Source organism: Amblyomma americanum, chromosome 5 (genome assembly GCF_052857255.1).
Source record: "Amblyomma americanum isolate KBUSLIRL-KWMA chromosome 5, ASM5285725v1, whole genome shotgun sequence".
Classification (NCBI taxonomy): domain Eukaryota; kingdom Metazoa; phylum Arthropoda; class Arachnida; order Ixodida; family Ixodidae; genus Amblyomma; species Amblyomma americanum.
Genome location: NC_135501.1, coordinates 51,303,581 through 51,323,805, shown reverse-complemented (window position 1 = coordinate 51,323,805; position 20,225 = coordinate 51,303,581). Strand labels below are relative to the sequence as shown.

Below are 20,225 nucleotides of genomic sequence, written 5' to 3'. Positions count from 1 at the left end.
TTTGCGACCGCTCTTACAGGCAATCTCTTCCGTTGATGTCATTGAATGCATTGCTATTAAAGGGGTAGAGACAACATATCTTTAAGATTGTGCGAAGCCTGTTGTACGCTTCCTCTGTACGTAAGGGTGATCACAGGCAAGTATTGAACGCAACCGGCGCATAACACATAAACACAAATGCTCGCTCTTAGAAGCCGGACCCATTGCTTGTGCATCAGCGTGACGTAGGGAGGTGGCTTTAGTAATTCTCAAGAATTTGTGACGTCACCTCGCGTAACTGTGACGTTCGACGCGACCATCGGGCCAAGCCAGCCAAGTCAAGCCAAGCCGCCTACCTTGTTCAGCCGGGCACGCTCGACTATAGTGAACTAGAATACTTTCTAGTGGCGCGACCGGTGGCTGCTGGGGCCAGCACGGCTGAAGCGAGTTGACACTGACGGCCGCCAGGGGCGCTGCTGCGCCTTTTCCTAGCCTCCGGCGCGCGCGTTGGCAGCACATGGCAATGCGGTGTGTGATTTAACTGGCTTCGCGCGCGCGCTGTCACGCAGTTAATTTTACTTTAGCGTTCGTATCTTGCTGTTAAGTAGGGATAGCAGTGAGCAGGAACTATGTAGCATCAGTGTCAGGGAATTTAACGAAGTTATGGCGAAAAGAAGAACTGATTCCCACTGTTTTGCGCCAGGCTGCCGCTCCGGCTACCCGGGCGCGCCTAAAGCATCGTTGTTTGCCGCACCAAGAGACGACGAGTTGCGAGGGAAGTGGGAGCGGAACATGCGAAGGGACGACAAGAGCCTCACGGAACTATCAGCAGTGTGTGAGCACCATTTTGAAGCCCACCTCATATTGCGCGACTACGTTCACGTAATCGACGGCGTTGAAGTGCGTATACCCAGAGGCAAGCCGTCGTTAGCTCTATGCAGTACCTTGTCGCTGTTGAAGTACTTGACTCAACACATTGGTTTCAAGTATGTAATGACAAGCAGGGTGAGCCAAGACCCCGTGGAACATCTTTTTGGCATCGTCAATACTCATCCTACACCTCAGCAGTTCATTGCTACAGTGAACTGTCTCAGCTTCAGCAATCTTACACACTCTGTGTCAAGAGGAAACTGCGAGCCTGCTGTTTTAAGTTCACTCTTGAATGCAGATGCTGGTGAGCAGGACACTTGCACTGGGAGGGAGAAACTCATTGACAGATTTCTCGATGCCGGAAACTTGGATGCAGCCGACGCCCTGCTCACAAAAGCTGTGCCTGACCATTCTTCCATTGTTGTGGCATCAAGCGACTGCAGGCTAACCTTTTACATTGCTGGTTACGTCGCGTGGAAATGCGTTCTAAAAACGGGTTGTGAACGGTGTCTTAACCTTCTTTTGCTCACCAAGGAGGCAGCGGACAATTTAAACATGGCCGAGCTTGTCCGTTTAAAGGACAATGGTGGGTTACTTTACCCTTCAAGCAAGTTGTTTAAATTTGTGGCTGACCTCGAAGAGTCATTCACAACCTGCTTTAGCCTTTCAGAGCTGCACTCTGAAAGTGTGCTTGATGTTTTGGACCTTGCTAAGCAAAAGCAGCAAACTGAGCTTGGATGCCCTGAGCACGCTCATACCATAGCTGCAGAAATAACTGCATTTTACCTAACTACTCGTCTGCATTTTTTCACGAAGAGCATTAATCGAGCCAGCGACAGCAAGCGGCAGGCGTCAAAGCACCTTAAATTGAGTAGGTGCTGAACAAGGCAATGGCAGGGAAGTTGTGGATTTTTGCAAACAAGATTTTTTTCTGATCATTTCTGCACTGAAGTCAGTTGTAAATAAAAGCTTCATATGGTGTTCATGTGTACATAGCTGTGACATCAATTTTATAATTATTACAACATCAAAAACAACACCAAAACTCGCATCATAGCGGTAAATCGATCATATTTACAAGACCATTGACTTCTCTGAGCCATATATGAGCTCAAAATGCCGCATAAAATTTAGCTTAAACGGTTTACTTCTGAAGGTGTGTGGACAATAAATGGCTTCGAGTGCACACACTAAATGGCATTGCTTTCGGGTCTTGATCTTCAAACCACAGCAATGGTCGCGCAAATAATTTGCTCTGTATGTCATGGTGACCGCTTGTCATTCTGCGATGGTGTTTTGCGCCAAAAAATCACTCTGCAAGTCGGAGTTTAGCAGACGACGCGACAGTAGGAATGTTGTATCCTTGCTTAGGTACGTGGTTTTCGGACGCGTTTCAATAATTAACAAGCCTAGTCACTGTAACTGACAGGCGGAGTACAGCAAGAAGTAATAAATGAGCGATTCTTATTAGTAAATGAGATGAAAAACGCAAGATGACAGACGACCTTTTCAAAACTACGCGAATTCCTGTGCCTATAGATAGATAGATAGATACCTGAGGCCTTGCCCTTTGTAACGGGTGGGCACCACTAGGTTGGGCACCCGGCCAAAAAAAAACAAAAAAACAAGAAGATGGAAGCACACCAGGAGAGAAATAAAGGTAAAACGCACAAAAAAAGGAAAAAGAAGAAAAAAAAAAGAAGAAAAAAAACACGCAAAGGCTAAAGTCAGGAGGTGGATGGGGGGGGGGGGGGGGGTTCGCTCGTCGACCTCGTTCACTTCCGACTCTGCGGCTTCGCGCTTTTAAACACAGTGCTCCACCAAAGAGTTAGTCGACGCTTGGTTCGCAGCACCCCCTCGCTTTTGACCTTGGAGCTGTCTCCTTCGTCGTCCACTGCAGGACCGTGAAACCCGAGCGCCTGTGGGAATGTGGTGCCCTCTGTCGGCATTGGATGGAGTCTCTGGCACGACATCACCAGGTGCTCGATGGTTTCCTCCGCGTCGCCACACGCTCGGCATATTGCTGCCTGTGCTTCTGGTGTTGCGTCGAAGTGACGGCGGTACACCAGTGTTCGCAGCGCTCCGGCACGGGCCTCAAACAGCAATGCGCTACCCAGGCCGTTGTCAAACATCTTTTCAGGTCCGATGCTGTTTTTGCACTCGCGGTACACTGCCAGTGTCGGTTTTTCCGCGAGCGCCTGCAGCCATTGGCGATTCTCTTTTTCCTGGACCCGTCTCCTTGCCTCCTGTTTCCATGCCGTTGCCGATTCGGCACTTATGGGTGTCTGGAAAAGTCCATACTTGCCTTCTATCTTGTGGAGGCGCTTCACCCATGTAGTGCGTAGGCATGTCGCAGCGAGGTATTCAAAGACCCGCCTTGCCCATCGGTTGTGGCTCATGAACTGCAGTCGACCGCGGTACTCCAGCTTGCTGCATGCCTCCCTTGCCTCAAAACTAGACCATCCCAGGTCGCCTTGAATGGCTGCATTGGCCACCCGTCCATGACATCCGACTGCAGTGCGGCCGACCTCTGTTTGTCTGCGCTCTAACCAATTTCTGGTGGCTGATGGGAGGCAGACCACCGCGTTGGCGAATGTGAGTCCTGGCACGTGCGCGAGCTTCCAGAGGTCGCGGACCATGGTGTACTGGTGGCACCCCCACAGGCACCGACGTCGGAGGATGCATTGCGCTCGAAGTGCAGATTGACGGACCTTAGCCTCGTGCAGTCTGAACATGTCAGTCTCAGCACACAAATTTATGCCCAGGTATTTATACGATCTGTCGACTGTCAGGGTCTCTTCATTCAACGTCAGCGATAGCTGATCATTCGCCTCGCCTGCCAGCTGAACAACCCTGCATTTTCGCTGGTTGAACTTGAGGCCAAGGCTTCGCAGCTCCGCGGCACAAATGTCTAGCATTTTTTGCACATCCTCTGTGTTTTCTCCCATGATTACCAAATCATCAGCAAAGGCAAGACCCGGCAGTCGGCTGGAGTTGTCAATTCCTGTGGTGCTGTACTTAAGGCCGAATCCCAGGTTTGCCTGCAGGAGTGCCTTTTCCAGTCCGGCCACATACAGGAGGTAGAGGAGGGGAGACAATGGACATCCCTGCCGAAGCCCCCTGTGTACGTAGACCCGTTCCGAATGCACATTGCCAAAAACGGCTGTGACTACGTTTTCCCTGTACAACCTCTTTATCGTCTCGAGAAGTGGTGGTGCCATTCCCAGAGTACCAAGGCGATGGAAGAGAGTTTCGTGCGGGACGTTATCATAGGCCTTTTCGACGTCCAGAAAGCAGCAGATGAGTCTCCTGCCTTCCTTCCTGGCAATTTCTGTACAGCTGGTGAGTACGAAGAGGTTGTCTTCTAGCCGTCTGCCCGGACGAAACCCATTCTGCAGCTCCGTTAGGACGTGCGCTGATTCTGCCCATCCGCTGATCCACGCTTTCAAGACTTGCATGAAAACTCGGTACACCACGCTAGTGACCGTGAGTGCCCGGTAGTCGCCGATGTGGGCCGCATTACCGCCGGGCTTCAGCAGGAGCACCACCCTGCCATTGCGCCAGTCCTCGGGTATGTCTCCGCCGTTAATAATGGTGGTAAACAACTCGGCCAGCTGTTCTCTCGAGTTTGGACCGCGGTGGCGCCATCTCATGGCGTCTGTTAGAAAACGGCTCGCCTGCGCCTCGCCGCTCGCGCCACTAGAGAGTATTCTAGTTCACTATACGCTCGACGAACCGACGGTTCGTAATCAGGCAACCACTACTGGCACGGTGTAGTGGTAGTCCAGCCGCAAGCGTAGCGCTGCTTTTATTGCACGTTTTTCGTAGGCAAAACAAAGGCAGCTGCCGAACTTGCACAGTTTGCCGTTGTCTCCATTCAGCGTGATTGCCTGCCTGTACAGCTTTGTTTGTGCCCAGTGGCTTCGTGGAGCGCTAATCGCCATGCCTTCGTTTACCTGCGTCGTGGACTCCTGCCACAGTAAGACAGGTACCGAAGCTGCGTTTCACAAGTTTCCCCGTGATGCTGCGCAGAGGCAAGCGTGGATAAACTTTGTGCGTGCCACCGGGCGCCTGTATTGGACACCGGGCAAGTCAAGCGTAATATACTCGTTGCACTTCGAGTTGAGCAGCTACCAGCTCAATCCAGCATACCTCGCTAGCTTTGGTATTGCAACGAAGCGCTTTCTGAGACCTGGCACCGTGCCGACCTTGTACCGCGCAGCCGCCCTGCGTCTTCTCGCTGCCAAGGATCAAGAAGTTGGACCAACATCGCCAAAGCGGCAGCTGTGTGCCGCATACATTCTTGGTGTCTGCGTGCATGGTGTGGTGCGGCTCAGTGAAGGCCACAATTCCGAGTTCTGTCAAATTTTGCGCAGTGCGTTGTTGATGATGCTAACGGCCTTGCCGACTGCAGTGACATCGCAGGCATGGACGAGACGTTGCAATTGTCGACGTTGGACTACTCGGCTTCGAGCAAACTCGTTGGCTTGGGTTCTTTCGTGCTGCTGTATAACTATTTCTCTGGCTGGATGCTTACCTCAGTGTCGTGGTAGCGCAGGAAAGCACGCAAAACAAAAACGGCGCGAACACAATCGAGCCGTGCTCTGATCTTCGCGACCTAGTAGAGCGCCTTGGAAGCACTGGCTGTCCCTTCGTAATCTGGCTATCTTGATTCTGCTGGCCTGCCATGCGCGGGACATTCCATTAGACGCGGTGTTTCTGAATTGAGAGGGCCACTCTCGAAGGCGAAAATATTGATGGTTTCCTCTCTCTCTTACATTCCCAAGCATATATTTTAACCCACATAACTGGTGATGAAAAGCCTAGCAGCTCCAGCCCAAGCTGACTTCGTGTTCTTGACGTTCATTCATACAGCACAGACTGATTTCCATCATTGTACCTTTGGTACAGAAACATACACCCATATAGAGTATGACTGGCCTGCCAAAAAGGCACTTTGACATTTTAGAAAATTTTCTGCTGTCATAGTAAAGAATGTCTGATATATGCGTAAATGCCTGATTATATATATTGTACCCTTGCATTCAGCTGTCATGCACAATTTTTTTTTCATTTTAGCACTCGAGTTTAACTGTCAAACACTATCACTGGCACACACAGTGCCCGCACAAACTCCACCTGACAAGTGTGATGCTCCGACGCAGTGCACAGTGCAAGTGGCATTGAAGTCCACCCAAGTGGCATTCACGCCAAAAACTAGAAGTGTTGGTGTGCGAACAGCAGATGCAACAATGACAGCTGGTATGTATGAAAAAGAGCATTTCTCTGTTTTGTTTTTTCATTTCAAGGAAGCATGTTGCAGTGCATGCACCGTGATATATGAACACATGAACCAAATGTACTTGCAGTTACTTATCTATGTTACACTACTTGATTGTAGTGTGGTGTAGAATTTTCAAGTGCACTAATGTGAGGTTTCGTTTGGGCTCATCACAGTTCATGTCTATTGTTGCTTGAGGAGCACCGTTTTGTTAGCAAGCATGTCAGTCCTAAGTTTGTCTTTAAAAACTAACGGAAAATTAGCAAGTTATTCAGGTATTTGTTGCTAGGGAGTCGCCTCAAGAATTGAAGTGCAATGTATGCCCAGAAGTTCGAAACAAGAGTAAAATATTGCAGGAAAAAAACAGCTGTCACATGCACCTGTGGTGTGAAACTACAAATATGCAACAAGAGGGTGATTTCCCGTCTGCTTTGGCCAGTTGATGTAAATAAACATAATGCATTTCTTACACTATGCTGTCTGCTCGCTTGTGATGCACGTTCACCTTTCTAGCAGTTTACTGTTACCATGTTCACAAGCTGCATATTTTCTCTAATTTTCTTAATTGCAGACTGTCAGACTGAACTCACAGCCGCAGACATTATGTTCCAAGAGGAGACGGGACGACGGTCTTCATCACCACAATGTAAAGACTTGTCTCTGACATCTGATGATGATCCACATGACACCACCTACCAGCCGAGCTTAGACAGCTCAGCAGCGTAAGTGTGTTAAATCTAGTGGAGCATGTACTTTTTTTGGTGTTTTCTTAGGTGCAGTTGCTTCAAAACAAGCTTTGTTTAGCAACAACCTTGGAAGGCAATTATATGCACAGTAGCCACTGCATACTATCTTTTCTTGAGCTTTATGGTAGTCATACGTTGTGCACATCCTTTCGTTATGTGCATGACAATACCAAACTGCCTTGCAGGTCGGCCCCTGTACCATCAACTGCTCGTAAATTTATTGTCTGTGAGGATTGCTTGCTGCAGTTGACCAACTTCTGAAGGGAATGCCACCACCCTGCGCAGTCGTCTCTAAAGGCATGTAAATTACTGCAACTGGTCGGGTGCTGCACCAGTTCCACCATTCGTTGTCAATCTCTAGAAAGAAATTTGGAGCTTGTGAGCGGTAGATGGGTTACCTGCCATTGGACTGTATAAGCAGAAGTGCATGCAGGTAGGGATGGTATGGTGAACCTATTGACGCTTGCCTTATTGCCAGCACAAGTGGGGCGGTGCTCCTTGTATCTGTGCTTCTCAGGGGCACTTTTAATGCTTCATTAAAGAATTAATTGCTAGCACGCCCTGATTCAGTGGCTGAAGAATTGCCCCAAAGCGAAGCCTGAACCATGGTGGGTACACGAGCACGCACTCAGAAACTGGTCTCATTATTGATGAAGCACAAAGTGCAGGTACCAAAGACAAACCATTTTGAAAGGATCCGTGTCAGAGATAAATCTTTGTACGTATAATTAAAAGCACCCGTTACAAACATGGATGGGAGCTGCATGAATTGACCCGTGTGGGCGATAAAACATTAAACTGCAAGATGGGTGAGGTGCACGCACCTCTGCTGCTAGCTTGCACTGCGAATCAATTAGTCCACTGTTCGCATGCACAGTATTGCTTCACTCCGCTTAGTGTTTTCGGGCTCCTTGGAAAATGTCCCGGTTAGGACTCTGTGCAAATACATTCTGTGGCGTGGTCAACAAATGAAAAAAATTTCTTTTTGCTCTGTCATGACAGTATCGGACTGCTATTTCATATCCTCCTTTTTTTATCTCATTCTCTGTGCGCACAGGTCATTGGGTGCCTTGTCATCGTCACAATAACGTGCCCGAATATGCACACCACAAAATGGTTCAGTCAGCCCACTAAGATGCGCATTGCCCACGGAAATGTGCTCTTGGCTGCTGCTATCTTGTTCACGGGAGGCAGCCCGACGCAGTCGCTGCGATTCATAGAGAAAGCTGGCATCTGCTGTTTCTCGAAACGAACTTATGATCGGATTCAGAAAAGCATCTTGATCCCAGCTGTGCATAAGGTTTGCATGTTTAATTCATGAATGCCTGCATTTCTTCAATCGCACTGAATTTGCTCTTATATGCCGACCTTTTTTACTAAATCTCACTTTCCAAACTCGTTGGTCAACTGACTAGTGAAAAAAAAAGAACAATCCCAAGAAATCATGCATTCTGGCAGCCACCATTATGGCGGGAAGGATTTTACATGCTTCTATTTCACAACAGCTGCTAAAAGGTTCTCAAATAGGGCTGATATGAAGGTAAAAATGGAGCCTCATTGCACTTTGGAAGCAATGTCGTAACACTCTCAGCATGTCATGCATTTGGGTGACTATTCAGCACTGCTCATAGTTTCATCGTGTACGTTTAAGAGCCAAATAATTGAGTGACAGAACATAATTTCTGGGATGAAAAGTGCGCGAGATAGTGAAGAAAGCCGCAGGAGCACCTTTCCAGCGATGTTTTTCATAGTGTTGCTGCAGCTCTGGTATGTGGTGCTGACAGATCAGAGGTTCTGTCGGTTGACCATTACATTACAACATTTTTATTTGTTTTTTCGTTCCTAATTTTAGGGGGTCAACCTATATGACGTATTGACCAATTAGGAGTACCCAATTTTCTGGACTATAATCTGCACACGTCTTGTAGTCTGCACGGGTAAATTTTGGCTTAAAGGAAGAAAATTTTTTTTACATAGTGTGCAGCTTGTGTATAGCCCACAGCGAGGCGAATTTTAGGCTGGAAATATCTTCTTTAAATTACCCGCCAGCGGTACACAATCAGTACCAGTCTTCTCGTGCCAGTCTTCAGGCTCACTTTGACCAGCCGTCAGGTACTGTCGAAGACACAGCCAATCCCTTTTCGTAAACTAAGCATGCTACGACACACCACCCTTGAATTTCTGTTTGCATTATTCAGAAACCATAGTACAGGCGACCTGTCTTATTTTAATGGTCAATACCAGATTCTCTGCTTTTTGCGACTGTCCTGCTCGCACTGATAGCTTTTCATTGAAGTTTGGCCCAACTAGTGTCTTCCATGTCTATGCTTTTTTTTCAGTGCAGACATCTCCCTCGGATTTTACAGGAACACAGCCTAATCCGTGCACTTTTCATGTATCGAATTCTTTCACCGCTGCTTGGTTTGACTTTAATGCGGGTGCACGCTAAACTAAACTGAGCTTGAATGTTGGTGTGAAGGCTGTTCATCTTTTGAAGCGAAAGGTTCACTACGCTAGGTTTTCAAGAGGGTACCGTCAGTGCATCCTTGAACAACTTGGGTCACACAATCCCTACGGGTGGCCGTGATAGGAGCAGCCACCTGCCAGTGCAGTGGCTCATCACTTAACCACTACCCCGCTGCGCTGGTGGGGCCACGAAGACTCACCGTCATTTATGAGCGTTAAGTAGAGAATCAGCAATTCTGCATATACGAACATTAAACCGCAAAATACATCCTGTCATGGCCTTCAGGCGGAGCTTAAGTGCCTCCTGCAATTGAAGAATCACCACCTCATTTCATACGTCTGCTCGGTTTAGCTAAGTTGGACCCCTACCAATTTTCAGGAGTCATCGTAACTGTCCTTCACGAAGGACATTCATCAATGTTTTGTGCATTGAAGATCTAAACAATGAAAAGCAGCCGTTACGAACAACATTGCGGGGCTTATCAAAGCTGACTGCACATCAGACTTGGTTGCTGTGTGATTTAGCACGGTAAAATGTGGCAGGCATAGTCAGGTATTTTTTTTACTTTGGAAGCCACGGTAGACATCTTCAGCTCTGAGAGTCGAATTATATAATTACAATATGTACAGTCCACACAGAGATAGTTGGCACATAGCAAAATGTTAGCTTATAAATGTATAGTCCGCAGGCTATAGCCTGGAAAATAGAGAAGTATGATAAATCGAGAACCTGGATAGGGGCAAAATTTTTTCTCAGATGTTCTTGCAAACACTCATCTGTTTAAAATCTTGTCAAGTCTATATTGCATACTTCTTAGGTTCTGCTATTTTTCTTTGCACTGTGGATGTATCGCTAGTATCTCTTTACAGTTCTTCCTCTTTGTTTTGTTCTTATTGCCATGATTTTTGCAGTAGTGTGCATATGTAGTCATGGCCATAATAACAAGAAGCATGCATTGTTAATTATATTCTCACAGCTTACTCTGTTATTACCTGGCACCTAATACTTATGCTGGCAAATGGAGTTTGCTTGCTTGCACATATATAAGAAGCCTTCCTATCTCCTCATGGTAACTCGTGAAAAATAGTCACAAAAGCAAGATTTTTATTCTGGCCACAGCTATGCATGGGTATGCATGTGTACATGCATATTTGTATACTTTTCATTCCAGCTTTCGGAACAAGAAAGAACGGTCTCATTGAGCCACTTGAGGACAACTTGGGCCAAGCTGGCGGGGGACAGCCGGGCTGATTCACCGGGCTACTGCGTTAAATATGGGACATATTCCCTTATGGACACAACCATCAACCGGCTGATTGATTTTCAGCTTGTCCAGGTAATGCAGCATTATTCATTGCTCATGTTCAAAGCCTACCGTCTCTGTAATTTCTATCTTTTATTTCACTTCCTCCTGCAGTCCAATGAAGTCAGCTGCAGTGGCGCGATGGAGCTCGAGGGCCTGAAAAGAGGACTTGTTTTTCTTGCTGATAGCAATGTTCAGGCCCTCGAACTCGTCACGGACCGGCACACCCAAGTGCGCTCCTACATGAAGAAAGAGCAGCCAGATGTCACGCACCTTGTTGATGTTTGGCATGTTGGCAAAGGTAAGCACGCAATTGGATGCAACGGCCAATGTTCCTGGGCAGAAATTAAGCTCTAACAACTATGCTACAGCACCACTGTCAAGTTGTGAGAATAGCTCTCTTATTTTCCCAAAATAGCGATTACAGTCAAAGGTCGCAGTTGAATCAAAGGGCTTTCAAAGCTATTGAATGTTTATCAGAGCCCCTGAGGCTTCAAGGGACAGCTTCAGCATCACTGTATAGCACAGTATCCCAAACAGCGCAAGACACCTAGCCTTTCATGTTGCAAATACATAATGCAAATTAACTGACCAAGCATTTTCAAACATTTCAGCAGCTTATTTTCCTGGTATTGTGCCAAGCATACAGACTGATTGACTGACTGGTATTGCAGCTTTGTATCGCGCCAAGAGAACTTGGTTAAGAAGGTAGAATAAGAATTGAATCATGGAATAAGAGACACCGCCCTTCCATCCTTTTTTGCTACTGGACAGTATATTGAAACATGCAACCCGGCATGAATTGAAAGCATAAATAAAAACAATCCAGTCTGTTAACTGAGTGAAAAATGTTTTTATGTTTCAAGCAGTGCACTTGACTGAAATCGTGTTTGCATTAAGTCTTCTGCTGAGCATGCTTAAGCAGACAGTTTGCATAAGCAAACTATCAAATTTAGTCGCTAGGAAATCCTTCATGATTTCTTATTTCGTTTATGCAGGGCTTCGAAAGAAGTTACTTGCCGCCTCAAAGAGCAAGGGCTACGCTGTCATTGATCTATGAGTGAAATTCATCGTCAACCACATGTATCTTGCTGTGAAGGTTGGCTCAGGCGATGGTGACCTCACTAATGCCATTTGGAAATCCATTTTAAATCATGTGCAAGACATACACAGTGGCCACGGCAAGGTGTATGATGGCTGCCAGCATGGTGATCTATTGCCTCGGAAATGGATTTATGCAGGTACTTATGCTACACCAAAACAAAATATTTGAAGGTACATTTAGGGCTGCTTTTCAGAATAAAAAGTCGTGTAGTTGCACTGTTATGATACCCTCAAATATTTTATGTGGGCCATCTGTAAGAGGAGACCCCCTCTTCCCAATGTTATTATTCATGGCTCTGATATGTGTACAGAGTTTAACAAAATGAGAGTGATAGAGACGGCCAAAACTAATGGGTGGCTTCTGGTTACGGTAATATTTTTAATCCACTTATTCAGCCCTGTGAAGTTGTGTAATCCTCACATACTGCTATATGTTATTGCATGTTATGGCCAGGGACCCCCGGGGTGGCCAAAATTAATCCACAGCCCTCCGCTGTGGCATCTCTCATGGCGCATGTGGCACTTCAGGATGTTAAACCTCACAATTTATAATTTTCTACCTCCAGGCACTGACGCCTATAGCAAGCTGACTTTTGTTCTCCACAACAAGCGGTTCCTCGATGACTTGAGGCAGATCTCGCCAAGTTATCAGACCTCAAGCTTGGAATCGTTTCACTCGGTGATCAACCGGTTTGCACCAAAAGGCTTCAGCTTTTCGTACCATCTGATGTCTGCTCGGTATGTAATAGTCGTAACTATTTTGTACAGGTACCTATTGTCATTTTATGAAGGAAGCCAACAGCCACCATTGTCATTGTGTAGTTTATAATGCACATTTCCACAAATTACACTGTACATGTGGCAAAACTTGTGCAGTAAATGTTCACGGTAGTGCATGAAGGGCAGTACAAATACAGAAAGTGCTGTTTTAGAGGTTGCACACAGGGAAGCAGTGTAGCCACCTGCAAACAGTGGTACAGCCTCAACTTCCAGCAATGAATACATTTAGCATAGTGCGTACTGTGCACTGATTGGTAGGAATGCATGCAGCTGGACAGCATGTGGTGCCTTCAAAGCCATCTATGCATCCTCACTCACAGTGCACACTGTGCGATAAGCAGTGGCAGTAGCAGTAAGCGCTGAGCTGTAAGTCTCATAATGATCGTTTATGCGGAAATTTAGCTTAACTTGCAGAGAGAAGATTCACGCTACTAAACAACAGGTGCCCACAGTAGTTTCGGGAACAGGAAAAATAAGTAAAGCTTCATTTCCTTGTTATTTGGATGCATTGCTTAAGATTTGGGGTGCACAGGGCAGGTGATGCTGGGGACGGCAGAGCATACTCATTCTGCTTGCAACTGCATTCTTTGGCTGCAAGACTATTGGGATATTTTGTGGATTTCATGCTCAAAAAACTTTTCTGCTAACCTGTTCATGGAGCACAATGTTGCACTTTGTACTGAGCCATAGCATAGTACTTCATACGCTAATATGCGTCAGCACATAATTAATTTCATCACGCTGCAAATGTTGGGAGCATGTCCATTGACATTGTTAGTGCTTTTACATTTTATCTTTCAGTGGACGGTAACATTGACATCAGTAATATAGTTGCTGCGATAGAAGCTTAAGTAGAAGTGTAAGCCTCCGTGTATCTACATTTACCTATGCAGGTCAGCACTGGCAGCATTACACTATAATGAAAATGCTGACAGAGCCCAAGACAGAACTGCCACTGGTGCGTTGCGCTGGAAGAAAAAACATCCCAAAGCAAGCAAGGGGAAGCCGGTTGTGTGTCCCAACAAAGAGCCTCCAACGTATGGTGCGTATACCAATGGTAAAAAAAGAGACTGAAATTTGTATTACCTACAGAAGTGGTCATTCTGTGAAGTATTTGTTTCTTTGTGTGTTTAAGTAAAGTAATGGCAATATTTGTATGCAATGTTTTGACACTTGACAAATTGTGTACTTAGTAATGCTGACTTCTGAGAATGCTATCGGGACAGTCACCTTGATCGCTGGATAAAGTTCTGTAAGCGAGTATGGGAGGAAGGCAGGTAGATTATGCATGTGATTCTTGATTGACTGCTTACAAAACATTTTTTTAAAGGCCTTAGCAGAGGCTGCCTGAAAGAGTATAGCACCTGCAGTGGTGCAGTTCAGTGCTGCTACCACTCGTAGTTTTCCTGTGCAGGGATCCTGAACGTTTGGAAAGAAAGTAAATATATTTATTTGCAAAAAATTCATTTAAATGAAAAAAATTAGGATGTGCAAATTCTCTGCAAAGTAATCATTTTCAAACTCAAGTTTTTTAGAACTCAAAATATATGCATACTTACCAAAGGTTGAGGAAGAGGACCAATTTTCGATTATTTGCGGTGTTTCTTACGATTGATTTTTTGTAGCGATAGCTACATTACGGTAGCATTTCGAGCCTTCAGCTTGGTGGCGCCTCCACGCTGTCACGTGGTTGGTCAGGTGGTGCGGAGCAGCTACCGGCGGCGCTGCGCCGTGGCTAATTACGTGGTTGGTCTCGCGACCAAGTTCCACTCAGCCAACTGTAGCTATCGCGTCACTCCAGCTTTAACCAGAGCTAAACCACCGCCAATTTTCTCATAGGCTTTTTCATTTTCATCTCTTTTACGCAGGTTACGTTAGCCAGCTCTTCAGTATTGTTGGCGAGCTCATGGAGAATGGCAGCTACAGCATTGTCCAGGCGAGCATGCTACTGTCGACATCACCACCACCCCTTTCAAGCCACTTCGATCCAGTGGACAAGACAGAACTTGCCCAAGCCCATCTGTTGAGGTTTTCAGCGCATCGAGGTGGCTCCTAGTGGCGCAGCCATCTCAAGTCTCCGCAATCGGTAGTGATGGAGTGCTTTTCTGTCCAGTGGAGCAAGCTGAAGATGTGGCGGATGTGAGCAAAACTCCCTGCTCAATCTTATTTGGCCATTCTGATGGGGCATGGATATCCCAGGCTTGAGGTTTTCTGCTTTTTACAAAATTATCGAATTGTTTGCTTGCAAATTGCGGTCTGCTCTCGCTTACTACCACCGTAGTCCTCCAATGCTTTGATGGTCCTAAAACTTGTCCATAACGCTGTGAGAGCTTCATATGTTGACTGCGCCTTCCAGGAGGCGGCGCTAAGAGTCCTTTCAGGGAAATGATGTGAGCAAACGAGCTTCTGTATGGCCGTGAGGCCACATGCAGGATGGAATGCCGACGGAGTGGGAGCAGCTATTTTCTCTTCTGATTTTGCCTTCGTTAGCAAACGAGTATTGTGCACGTGACGCGCAAACCTGCGATGCCGAATACTTGCTGCATGACAGGTTGCCACTTTGGCTACGGAGGTACGCAGGAAAAGGTCTCACTGTTCTGCATGCGAGCGATGCCGAGCAGCGTAGGATATGCGAGTGGGCGATACCCCGACAGCAAAGTGCGGTGTTTAGCTTTGACTCCAAGCATGCCCGTATCTGCGAGAGGCATTTGGCCCCACGGATTTAATTCAGCGTGGCGAGTTTGTGGTCAATAGAGAAGCAGTGCCGCTGCAACGCAAGAAACTGAAACCCAGGCCCGGCGCTGTCCCACAGATATTCGAAGGCTGCCAGCGTACTTGAGCAAAAATTGAAATTTGTTTTGAAAAGTTGTTTTGGGGGAAAGAAAATGTCACAGCATCTGTCTCACATCTCGCTCCCCAGAACTGGCCAGTAAGGGAAGGAAAACAGGAGGCAGTGGAAAAAGAAAGGAAGAAACAGGTTCTAGTGGAGGGCTGTGTAATAATTTAGACCACCTGGCGATCATTAACGTGCACTGACAGGTTGCAAACCCAGGTACTCCGGATCAGTAGCCAAGCGCCCTAACCACTGAGCCACAGCGGCAGGTCAAGCAAAAATCTGTGACATTCTCGCATTTTAGACAGCTGTACTGTTCATTGCGGTTATGGCTTTTAGTGTACAAGCACTACTTCACGGGGTCAAACCGAACCAAAATCGCCATTTGAAACGTGGCTTTGAGGCTTGATTCTTCGAAGCTAAACTGCCGGTATCCCTCTTGTAGGTGCAGTTTTGAAAAGACGTTGTTTAGAACTGGAAGCATGTGGTGCTCTTGTTCCAGTGGTTCATTTAACATTTATGGTTTGATGCATATTTTCATGCTGCAATTTTCCCCCGTTCCTGCGATCACTAGACCTCTCCTGGCCTACGTCATCAGATCTGATGTTTCTGGTCCTGTGGGCAAAAGATCCCTATTAGAAGTGTGAGCTCATCGCCAACAACGAACACATTCTAGGGCATCCTTTGCCTTTTCAGCAAACTTCACATTCATTCCATGTCCGCAGTGTCGCTTAGCACGCTTACAGCTGCTGTGGATGGACATTTTTGGTTGAAATCACATCAACTGCTGCTGCACTAAGTACTTGAAACTTAACTGTTTCTATTCACTTGTAGGAGTGCCTAGACTGAGCTGTACTTTTCGCTTCTGACTGCCAAGTTGTCCTATTTCTCTTTGTCGCTATCAGTGTCCACACCAGCCACTAACTTGCTGCTTTCGCATATTGCCACAAAGTGGTTCTGCATTTTGCACTTCATGCACATTTTCTGTCTAGCTGGGCAGGCTGTTCTTTTGCACTGCTGGTTTCCTCTGCTGTACTTGTATTTTCATGGCATCTCCATCGAAGGAGTTTTCCCAGTTGCTTTCGGGCTTTTGCTAATAAATGTGTGACAGTTGTGCTTCTGTGCAGCGTGGACTTCGGTGATATTTTGTACTGTAGACAGCAAGACACACTCTGAAGATTTAGGATGTTCACTAGCATGCTCTTGTCATGAATTGCACAGATCTGGTTACGGACTAACTTATTTTCGTCATTTCCAAACCCACCGTCATGCGCAATTAATTTAGAGTTCATGAGGAAGTTATTAAACTGCTCTTCCAGGTGCTGCGTTTGCAAGCGGAAGACATATCGCCAGTTCAGTTTATTGTATTTTGGTGAGAAGTGCGCGACAAGAAGGCCGAGTGCATGCATGAAGTCAAATTCTGGGTGTGGCCCTGCTTCTGTCAGTTCCCAAAAGTCCAAAGTGTTATAAATGTCCAGAAATGCTGTGCCTCCAACAGTCAGAGGTGCTACTTGCCGGTCCGGCAGTGCTCTCATTGTGCTGGTTGCTTTGAGATAAATCATGAAGCTCTGCTTGAAGGCTTACCATTGTTCTGCTGTGTTGCCAGTTAAGTTGACTGACCGGTGGTACAATCTCCTCTATAACTGAGATGCTGACAGTACTTTTATGCATCGGACACACATGTTGCATGCCTGTCTGTTATTATTAGATGGCTGAATGAACTGAGCGCTCATTTAACATGGGGATAACTGATGTTTTATTTCAGTCTAGGCTACATAGGTGTGGTTACGAGAGAGAGAGAGAGAATGAAAAGGAAACGCAGGGAGGTTAACCAGATGCGAGTCTCCGGTTTGCTTGAGAGACCACACCGTGTGTAGCATGAGTCGTGGTCTGTTCCCTGTTTACTTGAGGGTGAGGAGGATCACGGCTGCCGGCCAATGTGCCTGGCTGGTTGCTTGCAGTTGCTTGCTCAGATTGCTGCAGATGCAATGCATCACTGGTATTGCTGGTGCAGTCTATAGGAGCTGCCAATTTTCAAATTTATGCATTTGCTTAATATTTTAGTTGAAGCTGCTATCGAGCTTGAAGTTCATGTCATGACGATTCATGCAGACTACTTTCATAGATATTGAGCTGGCCGTTTATGCAATGGGGGCAGAGGTTTGCCAAGGAGGGTCATTGCTAATCCTAGTGCTGAAAATCTAGGAGGAGGCGAACTCACTGCCCTGAGCAGCTGCTGCCTCTCCCAGTTTTTCTACACATGCTTACAAAAGGTCCAAATTTGCCAGAGGTGAAACAGTTCTTACTCTAGGTGGTACAAGTGTGCAGCTTTTACGTTCTTTCTTGGTGTGAACGTTTTGTTGCTTCTTCAGCTGCTTTTCAGAATGTGGTATCTTTGCAGTCGTTGATTTTGCTAACTTCATTTTTTACTACTTGCACGTCTTATGCATGCAGTTTTGGTGCTTTGCATACTGCAGTCTTTTCATATGTCAAGTTCCATTTATGAAAAAGCTGCTTTGTCAGTGCTGCAACTTTTATTCCTGGTATGATGTGGCCCCCGAAGCCTCCGTTTTATTCCCAGGGTAACATTTTTCTGCTTGCCTTTGGAGGTGTGTTATGAATTTGACGAATATGGTGTTTTATTTCTATTGCATTAAGTTGAATACAACACAAGCCTATATTCCAGGCAATTTTGCACCTGTCTGAACGTTCGATATGTGCAACCCATCTTATCCTATGAACCAACTCTCCCAACATCGCATCTTACAGCCTTGGGAATGTTCCCACATGCTTTTTTCGCATTCATGTGCTTCTTTCCACCCTTTCATTTCCTGGCGTGGGTTGCCGCATGCCTTGTAGTGTGCAGGTGCACCTTAGAAACATAAAACACGTGAAAACAAGATGAGGAATGACACAACACGAGTGCTTGTATAGCTGAAGCTTTATTCGAAGAGCACAGCACAGATACAGTAGCCAACCTTATAAACCTACTAAAGAGCCTAGAAACAAACAGTTGCAAAAGAAAAAAGACAGAAGTTGCAGTGTTGACAAAATTTGAAGATACGTGGACATAGTTTGCACTTTACAGCGCAACCTACATATTTGCGGTGCTTTCTGTTGTTCCTACATAGTTTGCATTGTTAGAGGGACTCTAACCCTGATCAGCCCAATTGTGAGCTCAAATGAAAATGATGTGAAATGACAGTTATTCATAGTTAGAGGCAGAGCTCTTGTAATACAGGTGGTGTGAGTTGCAGGGCAGTCGGTTAAGGGAAGAGATAAAACGCATGGCACGATAGGTACAGAACCAACAATGGTGTTTACTCATACATAAAAGGTGTCTACAATGTTCTTCAGTGATGCTTGTTTGACTGCAAATCATGTGTGTGTTATCCATTTGTCACTGGTTTGCAATTCTTTTTTTTTATTCAAGTTTTATTTACGGCAGCTGCCTTGTGTCATTCTGCTCTGCATTTTTGTACAACCTGTGTTGCCTGATGAGTTCTGTGTCATCCTTGTGAACAAGCATGCTATTGCTTATTCCAACCTCTGGAAGTTCCGCATGCAAACATTCACTCGGATGATGAGCCACATGTTCATTCATTGTACCGTTGTGCCTTTCAGCTAGTTTTTCTAGATGTGTGCATGTTACATAAAGTATTATGTGTTATGCTGCTAGTAGTGTGGCTTAGCTGCACGAGCACTTGTCCGCTTAACTTGCATCATCTAATTTGTGCCCTGAAGAATGCGTCTTATGCATCTGCCAGCCAGACTACTTTTTTTTGCATTCTGCAAGGCCTGCAAAGGCCTGCTGGCAGCTATTACTGTGGACAGCATGTGTCGTTGTGTGTGAAACTTGCATTTATATGAGGGCAGTATGGAAAATTGAGGACAGAGGAGAGAATATACAAGCACTGTCCTTTGGATGAATGTGTATTGGAAAACAAATTATGTGCAACTAAATTAAAAAAAGCGAAGAACCAGAATAAGAATAAAGTGGGGAAAAAGATAAGCCAGGTGTGCGCAATGGCAGGGTTCGCAGTAGTCAGAAATGATTAAGGAAGTCAATCTGGTTACATATCATTGAAGACTGGCTGACAAAAGGACTGGAGTTGTGTCCTATCTGAACAGTTTCAGCCTTTTGGCATGTGCGGTAAACAATGCATTTCATGAAAATGCAAGCGTTGGTAAAATTGGATCTGCAGCCACAAGAGTGATAGTGACTTGATGAATGGGAGGTAGTTGAACCTTTTAAAGAGTTTAAATATGATTTCAAGTGAATATTGACACACCATCCTGATTGTCGAGTACACATCTTGCCAGCTTTAGAGCTTCTAGCTTCTGTAATCTAAACCAATCACTTTCCTGACAAATTCCTTTAGTGTCCGACGCTTGTTCTTCGGCAAATTTAGCAGATTCAAAACAGTTCACGCTAAATTTTATAACGCATTCGATCACTCATTCGCGTGCATGTGCACTCAGCGTGAAATCATATGCGAACAAGACAAGACAATGAAAATTGAAAGAGCGGAACAAAAAATTTTGCTGAAGGAGCTTTTTCTGTTAACGCGACTGTTACATCTTTATTAGGCTGCGCATTTCATTTTAGATTTTAATCTTCCAATAAAAACACATTTAAATAGTGCAGACTAAAATAATACGCACAAAAATAATTTAATGAATATTTAATCAAAAATATTCAGTAGATAAATAACAATACAAGACTCAAAGTCCACTCCCACCTCACACACATGCACGCACACTCTCAGGAAAGATGTCAGAACGCAGGATTTTGATACAAGCCATATAATGCCATCTTGGCCTGCGGCAGAATCTGGCTTTAATTAAGACAGTAGGGGAAC

At 45.7% G+C, this 20,225-nt stretch overlaps 2 protein-coding genes across 3 annotated transcripts in view; one reads left to right on the top strand and one right to left on the bottom strand.

Moving 5' to 3' along the window:
* Positions 1-17,734, top strand: part of LOC144132423 (uncharacterized) — a 29,928-nt gene extending 12,194 nt beyond the window's left edge. The window contains exons 2-6 of one of the 2 annotated variants that reach the window (XM_077664830.1): positions 10,515-10,679; positions 10,761-10,947; positions 12,317-12,488; positions 13,424-13,572; positions 14,399-17,734. In XM_077664830.1, the coding sequence (XP_077520956.1) occupies positions 10,515-10,679; positions 10,761-10,947; positions 12,317-12,488; positions 13,424-13,572; positions 14,399-14,586 (861 nt within the window). In that variant the 3' untranslated portion in view covers positions 14,587-17,734. Of the gene's footprint in view, positions 1-10,326; positions 10,680-10,760; positions 10,948-12,316; positions 12,489-13,423; positions 13,573-14,398 lie in introns of those variants that run through there. The other variant, XM_077664829.1, reaches the window with a different exon arrangement.
* LOC144133618 (uncharacterized) lies at positions 2,450-4,502 on the bottom strand. Its single transcript, XM_077666799.1, has one exon. The coding sequence runs from the start codon at positions 4,500-4,502 to the stop codon at positions 2,625-2,627; it is 1,878 nt and encodes a 625-aa protein (XP_077522925.1). The 3' UTR covers positions 2,450-2,624.
* Positions 17,735-20,225: the final 2,491 nt, after the last annotated feature.

Bases quoted from the DNA above. Each gene is read 5' to 3' on its own strand.
- LOC144133618 (XM_077666799.1), bottom strand. From the start codon at position 4,502: ATGAGATGGCGCCACCGCGGTCCAAACTCGAGAGAACAGCTGGCCGAG.